We start from the raw sequence: 13,739 nt of genomic DNA on the forward strand, positions 1-13,739 counted from the left end.
GAATTGCTTATATTTAGTAAATGTTTTAGGTATTTTAAGTTCAAAACAATTTGGGTTTGTTACTCGCGCGGCGTCTAGGAAACGCGAGAGGGTACAAACCAACCATAACATAAAGATTTTCTGAAACTTAGTAGTGAACAAAAGTAGTGATAATGAAGATGTTTTCTTACATTTTTATAAAAAAAATATGAATTAAATATGTTTTATTCTTTTCTCGTTAACGTTATATTTAAAGGAGTTTCTTAGACACACGCAAGTAACAATATTACGAAATGCAAACTAAAGTTAAATATAATTGAGATGACCTTTATTTTTAATATCCGCATCAAATATAATGTTGCAACCACACTATGTGGATTATATAACAACGTACGCAGTTTCGTAAGTTATAGTGACATAAATTATTGAAGTTGGTATACGTGGAAGTGCAAATGCAGCTGTCAGTTTAGCTGTCATTGTAGCATGATATACAATGACATTAAAATACTAAATGTCTGACAGATATTTATGTCTCATATTACGCATTGTGTGGATGCAGCAGCATAAATGCACATAAAAACAATAAAGTTATGAAAAAGCTCATTATTTGTTGATAGTAGACTTTGCAAAAGACACCATTAAATTAGATGATGGTTAATATTCGTATTTTAACGATTATTGAAAATATATTTTCAGTTTCCTACGTGTAATATCCACAGAGGCAATGGTTATATGAATGTTCTACAATGGGGTTGGATTACATGCGCGTATATACAATGTTGTAAGCATTGAGCAATGCTTGCACAATGTCTACCGTGCAGAAACTAAGAGCCAAGATTACCTAGGATATATTCCTAGAAACGATAAGCTTTATGTTGTGTGAATCGCACGTGAGAACATCCGAATAGAAAACTGATTATATCCAACGAAATGTGTTTTACTGAAAGTTTATATGTTAAGCAAAAATGAAAATTCAAAATAGGCCAATGCAAAATATGAAATATTGTTGTTAATATAGTAATGAATTCTTGGAGAGTAAAATTAAACTTTTTTGGAGCGAAGAGCCGTTTTTTATGATTACATCTGTTAAACTAAACTAACTGAATAAAAATATGTTTAAATGTATAATAAATAAATAATAATAACATTTATAACAATAGTTACATAAATATAATCTTTATTTTTTTATAAAACTATTAAATGTTTGTAATATTAATATTTTTATGTGAGTAAAAATCTTTGTAAATTTATTTAAGAATTGTCAAACTATTTTAGCTTATTAATAGTACATTTTTTTGAAGGAGTTATTATATAATTATACAAATGCATAATACTTAAATAACCATAAATGTGACAGAAAAAGCTTGCACTAACATGCTTTACAATTTCACAACAATAGTCTTATTCAAACCTTCAGCAACTTCGTTTCGTCGCGGATAATAAAGCACATTTAACTAATGTCGCACTTTACATTCCGAACAAAGCATATTAACAGATTTTATTTTTATTCTTTAAGCATTTACATTTTCACTTAGTTATAATTATGAGAATTATATTTTCAACATAAAATAATGGAATTATAGTAATATTAGTTTTCTGATACTTTTATTGTAAGAGTAGAAAATCTACTATGATTTTCTTCACATATTTGTATTGTTACTTTCTGGTTTTATGCTATAATAACAATTATTTTTTTTTATCCAAAATTGTCCATTCTAATAGAATACAATTAATCTGTTGACTTATGTACTTATTTGCTAAATCTTTGAATTATTATTATTAAAAATTACATTTTATGTACATATTTAAAATTTATTAATTATTCCGATTAATTAAACCAAATGTTTATAGACCAATTTAAAATAAAAATATTAAAGCTAAAATTATATATTCGATACTATGAATATGGAAATATAAAGTTACAAATTTTAATCATGTTAGTTTAAGTTATGATTCGATCAGAATCTTTATCGACTTATAATAGAGAATTATGAATTGGGCTTCAAATACTATTATTATAGAATATTTCCGTAAAAATGTCCTATAGTGAAAACAGCGTGATTTACGAGATTAGGTGTTAGGTGGAAGTGCATACCGGTATATAAAGAACCATTCTGTAAATATATATCTGCCGGTATACTTATTAATTATATAATGGTATGTAAATTGAATAATGTGTAATAGCCGACGAAGGTGTTTCAGTGATTGGATGAAATTGTTGAAAATTACGGTGATTATGATTTTGCAGACACGTCTCGCGGAAACACTCTTTAAGCAAACGGAGCGGAGCGTCCTGACAGATTGACAGCGGCGAAATTGCGTTCTCGCAACGTGTAAAGTCAATTACGTAACACGTCCTTTCATCGGCTGCGGCGGATGCTCTTCGGCCCCGTGGATTGATCCTTTATTAGCGCTCCAGTATCGTTAGTCCACATATATCTATCTATATGTTTATCTATCGCCGTCGATGATATCTATAAGGGATGAAAATTGGCAAGGCCAAAACTCTACTCTCCTCATCGCGACACACATATTATCGTCCCGCGGGATTTCCAACCGGTGGGAAATCAAAATGAAACGTGATACCTCCGCAACGTCTTTATTATTGCCGGTCCCACGGCAAATAGCTCCACGTCCACAAACTATTTTCGAGCCGAAAGCTGTACGAACTCACCAACAAGTATTATACAAACGTTTTGCCTCTAATACTCCATAAAGCACTTGACGCCACCAACTCCCAACTAAAATTCGCAATATCTTGCCAAGTACACACTTTTCACAACGAAATATCGATTCACGAGATAATCTAATAAGTTTGTAATTATGTGCAACGTCTTAGTTGGAAAATAACTAAGTTTACTTTATGCAAATCAGCCGATATTGAGTTTGTCATCTTCATCCTCATCATTACCTTACTTCCTTGCTAATGATGTGAACGAACCCATTATTATTATAAATTACTCGATACACAAATATAAAAGGTAAAAGGTCTTTTTATCTTCTTAATTATTATCGATTTTTATATATATGTACCAAATTCAGTAGTAAGTGAAAGAGTATTTTCTATTCTGTTTCTACAAATTGCACAGTCATGTATGAATACTCGCATTTCCCAAACATCCAGTTTTCATGTTTATTTTGGATTCATTCAATCAGTAAAATATGAAAATACTGCTTTTTCGAGTGCTACTTTTTCAACTTGGAATAAAAATTACACCCAAATTGATAAATACACATTAATGTATGAATCCATTCAATCTATTATAGTTTTCAAGAAAATCACAACAATTTGAAAATTATAGGCGACTTCCATCATAGCAGCACATAGTTCTGAATGATTTTATTTCATATCCTTCAGTAAAATACTAAATGAAAAACAATATATATTTTTCAATTTTTTTCATGGATTGTACGTTATTTTGTTACATTTTTAGAGTTTCCATTTCATATTCATGAAACTGAAAAATTTTACGGATTTATACAGATTGTAGTTATTTTTGTTATTTGTTTGTTCTATAGAGCATATTTTATATTATTGTATATATTTTGTAAACATGTTTTTTTTTTTAAATAAATATAAATAATTATATTTTAAATATTGATTTTAAACTTTTGTCTGACTCAGACATTTAATTTTGATTCTCCATTCCAGTCAGATACAAAATTTGGAGATTCAAGGTCATACAAAAAATGTGTAACATTTTTAACATACAAATTATATAACAGTACTTACTTGTTTAACATTATGTTGAAAAAGCACATATTTAAGGTCCTTGGTGCATTGGTAACCACGAACGTTTAATTGTCTCTGCAAGCAAAAAAAAAAGTAACACCACATTAATGCGAATGCAATTCGTGAATAGTCTAAAACCAGCTAATATTCCGTGTTTTGTTCTTGTTTTAATTGACTTACGCAGAGTTTCAGAACTCAGGACGCCGAGGGCCCAATTCGAATTGATTTATTTCGTTAGTTTTCGAAAACATTAAATTAGTTCCAAAACATTCACCAAAATTATCTACTATATTTTCTGCAGAAATACGCAGTAACTTCATCTCCATTTCTTCCCCCTATACATATATTTTTTTAATTAAACACAAGCACCTTCATCTACTGACGCTATTACGACAGTAGTGGAAGAAGGCCTGAGGCTCGGGAGAAATATTTTCATTCGAGTCCTAATTAAAATTACTTAGGAGTAAATTAATTTAATTTGAGCGAATAAATTGTACCGTCGAGTTAAATATAGTTCGAATTAATTGTTGAAAAATATTGCACGATCTGTCGGTGTTTAATTATAGCTTGGGAATGTCCGAGTGACAATGAAATGAATTAATAATAATAAAAAAAAAACTAAAAGTGATTAATTATATGAAGGAAGCGGAGATGTGTTTATATAGATGTAGGTGGATAAAATGTCTAAACTGAATGAACTTTCCAGGATTCTGTGGAAACCGGCGGTGTACCCAATTAGACCTGGACTTGTCCGCAATCCTGGAATCCCACTCATTGCTGCGCAATAGCTAGACAGTTTTGTTAATGGAACTTATCCTGATAGATGAATTGGCCCAGATTGCTCCACTATTTGAACACTAGACATTCAAATTTCAAAACCAATTAAATCCGCGTTTAATCGTTTCTAATTTACCCAACTTTTGACTAATTAAACATATTATCTTAATTACTAAATCATGTTATCCTAAATATTTAGTTTTATATAATTGTATTGCTTAAATTAATATTTATTTAAATCTAAATAATATTGATTTTATACAATTTATATTTATGTCTACAGTTTATTTATGTTTATATTAAAAACCAACTGTATAAAAAAGCAAAATAATTTCTCTTATGCTGTTTTAGTATTTGTCTTTTTATAAAGATTAACATCACAAAAATACTATAGCAAGTGCTTCATAGACATATTTATTGTTGACTATCGGATAATATATTTTTTTGTAGGACTAAGCTATAATGTCCAGACATTTCAGCTGTAAGTTGTAAAAACTTTGGGATTGATTTATCCAGTTACATTGTTGTACCACATTCATGTATTCCCCAAATACATTGTCACATGCAACATCAAATGGACTTAACAATTATGTTTAGCTAATAATAAGTAAATCCCTGAAATGAGTGACGTGTATTATGTTAAAGTGCGTATTGTGGCATTAAATCCACTTGTTGTGTAACAGCGGAGGGCCTCGCAGGACGAATCCGACTGTCAGACTTTTCACAAGTTGCGCGCAAACTTGCTCACCGTTTAACAAGCAGAAACAAACTTTTAAATGTTGTAGTGACGGTGAAATTAATTTCATTGCGTAACATTTTACACTTTCGCTACTTTAATAATTCTACGCAAAGCTACATTAATTATGATTGTAAGTAAATTTATGTAACAAACGAAAATTGAAGAACTTACCAATGTATGGTTTGTAACTAGTAAAGAGATTGTAAAGTTGCTAGTATCTAAGACAGCAAGGCCACCATCGTCGGCTTGGAAAACGAAGTGTGTACTTGATATCCACGCTGGTGGTAATCTCCCCGGACTTAAATGTCCCTGAAAATACAAAAAAATAACGAATTAATCAAATTGCTGTCACGAAATGTGCCTGAAAATTGTATCAAACCAAATATAAATTGATCGTACATGAAGATAATGAAATTACCGAGAATTTGATTTGAATTGTCAATTTTATTCGAAATGAAAAATTATTAATTTGCAATTTAATTTTTGTACACGTTACATTTATTTTTTGTTCAGGAATTACAGCACGTACAACAGTAAAATGTGAGTATCACCCTCTCACAATCTTGAGCGAGAGAAACTTTTGTAACTATGTTTACTTGCGACTGTAATATTCATAAACGGAGCCAATGTTTCTCGTTCGCAAACTACTGGAATTGTTACATCTTGACAAAACATTCCAGCTATGACATTCTTTCCTAAATATTTTACAAGAGCATTTCTTAAGAGACTTTCTTTTAGTAGTGTCATTTGGTTATTTATATGTTTGCATGAATCTGTTATTAAATTAACAATGCGTGCTTAATGCAATTTACAAAACTGGCATGTTTACGTGCAAATAAAAATCATGTTCAGTATTAATATTTTATTTCCTATTGTACGCCATTTAATTTGCGAACAATAATGTTTAAGGTGGAAACTTTAGCAGGCAATTTTCTCAACCTGTTGTGGAATTCATTTATTTGGTTGTTCTTTGCATGTCGCCGTGTAATTGCTAACAATGAGTAAACTTCGAGCAAAAAAAAACAAAACATATTAGTTGATGTAGTAGCTATTACGTTTGATTAAAACTTTCCCATGCGAGGTAATATTCTTTTTCTCACAATGGAACTTTATAATTGCCAATTTGGTCTTAATTGACATTCTGCATGCTAGGAATTTGCAGCGTGTTTATCTTCTCCTTCTTCTTCTCCATTTTTTTTTTGATTTATTTATTTTTCCCTTCGTTCTTTAGCGTCTCTATACACGCTTGATGGATGTATTATTAATTGCGTTTGTGTATTTGGGGGGAAATTGTTTCGCGGTTGGTAAACAATAAGTTATCTGTATTGGCATGGTGGTATGTTGTGTCCACACTTTGACAAAATGCCACGGGGGGAGTTCTGGGGTTGTTGGCACATACCACCCTTATGTATTCACGTCATGTACAGTAGAATCGGTTACTTAAGTTCGCGAGGCTCGAGAGGGAGAAACTGCCGCCGTCTGTTCGCATCCAGGAAATTACGTCTTGAAAATAAGCGACGGAGAGATGTAGCCTGTATACAAGTTTATATTTTACTCGTCGACAAAAATGAAACAACCTACGACTCGAGATTTTTATCACAAAAGAAAAATCTAATTTACCGGGGCTCCGTGTCTTGGGGAATATTATATCCTGTCAAAAAGTGGACTTTCAGACTCTTATCTTAATGAGCTATATAAAACCATGGATCATCCTCACATAATTATCAGATAATTAATAAAAAAAATAACAAAATCAGTTAACCAACAACCATAAAAATACAAAAAAAAAAGTATGAAACAAAAAAAAAAAAAATTCTAATTTGCTTACAATTCATTTTTGCTACATGAACTTTTTCATAGCAAATAATTAAAAAATCTTGTGAATTTTAGTAATTATTGATTAAAAATTTAATGTAACTTTAGATTTAAGAATGTCGATAAATTAAAAAAATCGTCTTAGGAAAGCGTAGTAATATGATGAAATGAAATGGGAATACACAAAAAGAATATCAAAGAAAGGAAAGTATATTCAAAGAATGTGAATAATTGGATCGGATAAGGAAAATTATCCAGAAAACCGTTTGCATAAGGCTGGTTTCAAGAAGAAGCTCGAAGTATGGGACAAAACGCTCAGAACTTTTCACTTCATCCAATATTATATATTTCATAATGTTCTGTTTGTAACTTATAGTTGCTGTGAAAAAAAATATGAAAAGGCTGTTTGATTAATTATTTAAATGATAATTGTAGCAAGTTTAGCAAGTTTTTTTTTTTGTTTTGTATAGCCAACTTAATATAATTGTTATTGCATATAGTTATAATGAGGCCTCGGCAGATGCATAAACTCCTCGCCAGCAAAAGAAAAGAAATAAAAGTGCTTTAGTTATTAAAATTATTGATATTTTGCAGCATTTTTTTTTGTATTTGATTTAGCTACTCACCGGATGATTATACCTACTCGCCGCCGGCGAGCGGCCGAATGTATCTGTCGAGCCCTGGTTATTGTAATATGAAAGAAAATATTAAAAATAAATCGAGTTACAATTCATGTACAAAACATCAACAACCGATTATATATGCAAATGGTTTTGTTACAGAAGCAAATTTTCAATTACTGTATGAAAATTTTAATATTTTAATATTTTTATATACTATATTTTATATAATAGCACTTACTAACTTAAAGTAAATATATATTGTGAATAGTTCGTTATAAAAGCCTTTTGGATAGATGCATATGTTGTGCATATTATATAAAAATATAAATTAGAAAAGAATACATTGTTCATAAACTTCTGTAAGATATGTTTACGAATGCCATGCGTTTCACTAAATTTCTTCGTTATCAGAGATCAAAAATACTATGCCCAGAAGGTATAAGTTCTTAGTAAAGAAAATGAAAAGTTTTTTTTTTCGAACGTACAACTTACATATAAAATTAAATTACATTTATAAATATGGATTAATCTATTTCATTAACTCTGAACAATTATTTAACAATCTTTTTCAATATTTGATTTTTAACATTTCTTCGGACAGAACTTCTGTAATTTTGTCTTCATTTTATTTGTGTTTGGTGCTAACAAAGTTTCTTAAATCTTCCAATCTGAATAACCATTATCTTGTGCATTCAATAAAATCCTCTTCTTAATTGAAAACTATTGATTAAGCCATCTATACAACTTCATTCAGACTTCTTTCTAAAAACTGTCTGGATAATTGCGAACTTCGTTGGATCGAACCTTTGTTATCACAGGTAACACTAATTGAGGTATTTGTATTTCAAGTCTGAGAAATTAGGCAACTTAAATAATTGTATAAAATAATATTTAATTATTTATGATTATTATATTAATTTATGATTATTTGTAGTTGATTTGAATTCATTCAATATTATGGAATATTATACTTAAAACCATTAACGTTATATTATAAAATGATACTTTTCAATTCAAGTAATTAGCACCAAAACATTGAGCTATAAATTGGAAAGTTGGCGGTAAAGCATAAACTAATTGATTGAACGGTATTTGATTGCTTTGCTGTCCCGTGGCTAAATTACAATCCGCCAATGCATTTGAAATTGACCTAATCTACGGTTAAATCGTAATTCTATGGTATGGCAATTATCTTCATTTAGAAAGGTAATTTCGATATTTATATCGTGCCGACCTGTTTTATAACTCGCACTTCGTTTCATTGCCAATTTAATTGCTTTATGATATTATGATGCATCTATTTAATAGAAAGATTATGTAATATCATCAAATATGTATTATACATGTATTTATTTATATATTACAGTCACATATTACCTCTCATAACGAAATTTAGATATAATGAAGTCTTCGATTTCAGATATTCAAATTTAAGACAAAGCCCGATAATCGTCTTGAAGTATTAATAGACAAATAAAATAAGATTCAAGAAATTAGAAATGAAGTTATCAAGATTGAGCCAAAAGGTTTCAAAAATGTCGATGAAGAGGATGCAAAAGTTGATGGTTTTTCAAGCAAAGATTTAGAAAATCTTATTGACAACGCATAAAAATTAAATTAAAAAATAATTGAATTTTAGTGAAAATCATCCCGATTTAGAAATATATATTACTCTTAACCGATTAGCATTCAATATAATAAATTATTAAATGAAAGAGAAAAAACATAAACAATCAATTAGATGATTTATTTAATAAAAATTTTCTTTGTTTGAAAAAATAGCTTTTCATTTATTCCTATAATATTTTTACCTGAAAACGAAGTTTTGATTAACGAAGTTATTATATGGAACATGTCTGATTCGTTAATAGAGGTATGATTGTACAAATAAATGTATTGGAATTATTTGAAATAATTTCGATAATACTGAAATGGATATAAAAGTTACAGTTGGGCTTTTATTTCGGATAGTTTAATAATCCTTATAGCCACCTGGGAACTATGGGTGTAGACGAATTAACGTTAATACCGATCATAGATAATTCGTCGAGAATCGATTAGAGAATTAACGGTATTATCTCGAACCATTATGGAGGGTAATGCGTAGCAAGGCTGGGCTACCTGAGCCCGAGAACAGTGTTAGTTACAAAGGTAACATTTCTACATCGCTTGTGAACTAAAACATGTGATTAATAGATAAATTACCATCAGCATTTTACATGAAAAATTTGACGTCGCATCGGAATATTCAGAGCAGGAGTAATTTACAAAACGCGATAACATCGAAGCGCTTAAACTATAAACGTAGATTCCGAAATGCTCTTATTCCAAGATACGGACGTTTGATGTTCCCAAGGTAAAATAATAAATAGGGAAAACAAAGCTAGAAACGGGATTCAGACGCGGATGATATAAAACCACCGTTGCACGTACTTAATGATACGTGCTGACAAAAAGCATTATTTATTCTTTACCCGAAAGAACATCAAAGGACAAAGTATAAAAGAGCATTCATGGACTTACATTTTACATTCACCATTAATTATAATCTTATAGATTTTAAATTATTTTTTTAAAATTTTGATTTAACAAAATTTACTTTAAAATTGTTTAAGTTACTTTTAATTCACTTGCTTAATTATTTATGACAACGTACTTAATTTACATTTTATAATTAATTCTCAAAGCCCTTAAAATGTGGAAGTCCTTTATTAATTACATGCCACATACACACACTTAGTTAAGTGGTTTATAAATTTAAACTACAAACATTTATTACAAAACTTGCAAATTCGCTACATCATGGATTTCTTTCAGAAGACGCTATTAAATAAATACAGCAATACCTCGCATAGTCCGGATTCATTGAAGTCTGGTTTTAAACTAAATTTCAATTGACAGAACAACTTCCGAAAATTTAGTAGACAATATTAATTATTGTATTTTTTTTCTCTATGTCATTTTTTTTTGGTGAAGTATGTTTTTATACAGATTAAAAGGCCTTAATTATCCAGACTATTGGAGGTAATGCTGTAATGGCAATTAAAAATGTTTGCAAACCCGACGCATCCACCATAAAATTAGTTTAGTGAACAAAGTTGAAAGTAGTATACGTTACCTGAAGATATTCATCAAGATCCATTCGTTTCCCATGCCAGTAAAGTAGTTCATCTACGTAGCCTAAGAGGTATATAGCAGTAATGATTCCGGCAATTACCAAACCAATTACAAGGAGGGAAAATATAATGGACCACCAGTTATGTCCCTCGTCGCCGTGCAATGCTAGCTCCTATTTAAATAAATAAACAGTTAACATTAGATCTGCAGATTGTATACAACTTATTTCATTAGTACATTATTATTATTATTTATCATTGCATCTTATTCAGGTCTAGCTTTCAGTTCCCGGAATTGCTTTTCTTTGCAAATTTTATGGGTAATTTTCTACAGTAATGCATACATTAAAAAATCTCTGCGGTGCACTATATTACTGTAATTCCAGCTGAAAATTGCCTTTTTACACTCGAATGTGAAGCGTTTAAAATTCTCTTTGCTTATGCAGCGTTAGATTTAATCTGTTTTTGTTTCGCGACGATCTAAAATAATTTCAAACATACTAAAAACGAAAACATTGTAGAATTTCGATTGAAGTAAAATTATCACGAAAGTACGTGCGTTTCGAAAATCTATCATTCTATTAACAGGCTATAATAAAACTAGATTAAATGGTATATGCATGACAATTCTAATTAGGATGCAGAAAACTTTCAAGGATACGAATGCAAAACTTCTAATAAAGTTAAGGAGTACTAATAATAAGTGAGCTTGTTGTATTTTCGTAAACACTGTGTGCAGAGTGGAGATAAACTTAATGAAAGTTCCCCTGTAAAATTCTGTGCTACTTTCAAGTGGATTGCTAAATATGGAGTGCAGTTTTCGATTCTCCAATGTGCGGTTTTTTTGTTTAGTTCACTAAAACATGATTCCACTAAGAAATAAATAATAATAAATAAAACTAAGTTGTGCTAGAAATGTATAAGGCTAAGATAAAGTCGTAAATTTAATTAATACATTGTTAGTATTTAACTAATTTATTTGCTTTTAACGTTATTTTTTTTTAATACTTTGACAATTTTTTAAAAATAAATTTATTCAATAATTAGAGAGAAAAAAATAAAAACAATAACATAAAATATTTTGAGTCATTCGGGCAAATTTAACAATTGTACAATTTTTTCATTATTTTCTGTCCTATTATTTATTTAATTTAATGAACATTATTGTTTCTTAATTCGCATAGTGCGGTTTCATAGTCATATTTGAAAATATCATAACAAAGTAAATGTTAAGTAACCAATAAAAAATAAATTTTAAAAAATTGGTAAACAAAATTTTTCCTTTTGTAGAATTATGTCTTGTTTTCCTCAATTAATCCGGTTTCAAGCCGCACTATACGAATTATTGCTGTAATAGGATTATGAAATATATTGTAATTAACCCTCTCCTTTAATCACATTAGTAATATTCAATAGTTGATTGCTTAATGCAATATTATCTTTAAATAAATATTAAAAGCAAATAAATTAGATATATTTGTTTTAGACTACTTATTAATATTAGCTAAAATACTAAAACTAAGTCAGTACACATTCCAGTAAATTTACATACCACTATAATTCCATTCCGGATGCACTATATTCTGTATAAAAGGTGTAGCTTATCTTGAAAGGTATTAATGAGAACACAAAACATGGAGAAATACTAAACTTGTCTGAATAATGTACGTTCATTAGTTTGTGAATATATAGAACAATCCCATATTTCGCGTCACATTAAGACCACTCATAATTCTTTTCATTGATGATTTGTGTAATTGTAATTTGTTTCGATAAGCTATTCTAAAGATACTAGTAAACCTCTAGAAATAAGTTTGTAATTGTAAAAACATACAGTGCATATCATTCGAAATTAATTTTTGAATCCTCGATGGTTGGTGTACTGACCTCTTCGCTACCTACCTCGGCCTTTTTGGCCTTAGGGTCGGCAACCTGCAGTGTTTCATCTGGGGGCAGTCGCCAAGAATTACGATCACATTGCACATTGGCGTGCATCCCGCTACCCGCCCCTCTATACCAACCCTAACCGACGCCACCGTCAAGCCGAACCTCGTAACAATTCCAATAAATCCTCCAAATGACCTGAAATCAAAATCAAACTTTTATTAATATTCAGGATTCAGATATTTTATGCTTTACTTATTTCCAAAGAAAAAAAAATAGAACAGCGCTACAGAAAAATCAAGCTTGAAAGTAAATGCAATGCTCGGAATAAATGTATACGTCGAGCACCTGAAACTAAATGGGGGCAAAGCGAAGCGGGAGATTAATCTGTAGGAGGGTCAGCGTACAGAAAGAAAACCGACTTCGGTCGGATTGCTTTCAGAATCATTAATCTCAACAATTCTTATTCCGGAAACTTTTATTAACCAATCGTTTTCTTACTTAATACTCGTTCTTACAATTTCCCATTAAATACTTTTCTCTATTGTGTAAACTAATCGTTAATTAACTTTTCAATATATCTGTAATTAATAATTTTTACTAAATTTTTCTAGTATATTATATATTCATTCGGTTCTCGCACTGTTTCGGACTAATTTGCGGACGAGCGGCGGAAATATTCGCACTACTTTTTATGTTTATGCACAATTATACGGTCAATTTAGAACAACCAATTATTACCGAAAATTATAAATAAAAATAACAAAATTCTGTGTTAAGTTTTAGTTTATTTTTAGAATTTTCAAATCGTACTATATTGTATAAAATTAATCTTCATAACAGATATAAATTGTTAAATAATACTCAAATATTTTCCAGGCTTTTCCTAATAAATCTGAAGAATCTTTGGAGATTCAATTATACAGTTCGTATACTTTTATAGATACTTTTACCAGATGCATTATTACATAATAAAAAAACTGTTTTTGTAAACTTTATGTCCTTAATAAAATTCAAAACAAATAATCATCATTTATTAACTTTATATTTCAATCTGTTTCAAAGAAAAAAAA

The 13,739-nt window shown here is 29.8% G+C and overlaps 1 protein-coding gene across 1 annotated transcript; it reads right to left on the bottom strand.

Annotated features, from left to right (window-relative positions):
- Positions 1-3,712: 3,712 nt before the first annotated feature.
- Positions 3,713-12,868, bottom strand: LOC108562715 (the record flags this gene model as incomplete). The annotated part of the gene is made up of 5 exons (XM_017921128.1): positions 12,670-12,868; positions 10,785-10,955; positions 7,670-7,723; positions 5,400-5,537; positions 3,713-3,787 (listed from the first exon to the last, which is right to left on the bottom strand). Coding segments are annotated over exons 1-5 (546 nt in total), but the record flags the coding sequence as incomplete, so codon positions are not given.
- Between the last annotated feature and the right edge of the window lie 871 nt (positions 12,869-13,739).

The sequence above is a fragment of the Nicrophorus vespilloides genome, unplaced genomic scaffold (genome assembly GCF_001412225.1).
Source record: "Nicrophorus vespilloides isolate i.1.1-1 unplaced genomic scaffold, Nicve_v1.0, whole genome shotgun sequence".
In the NCBI taxonomy this organism is placed as follows: Eukaryota; Metazoa; Arthropoda; class Insecta; order Coleoptera; family Silphidae; genus Nicrophorus; species Nicrophorus vespilloides.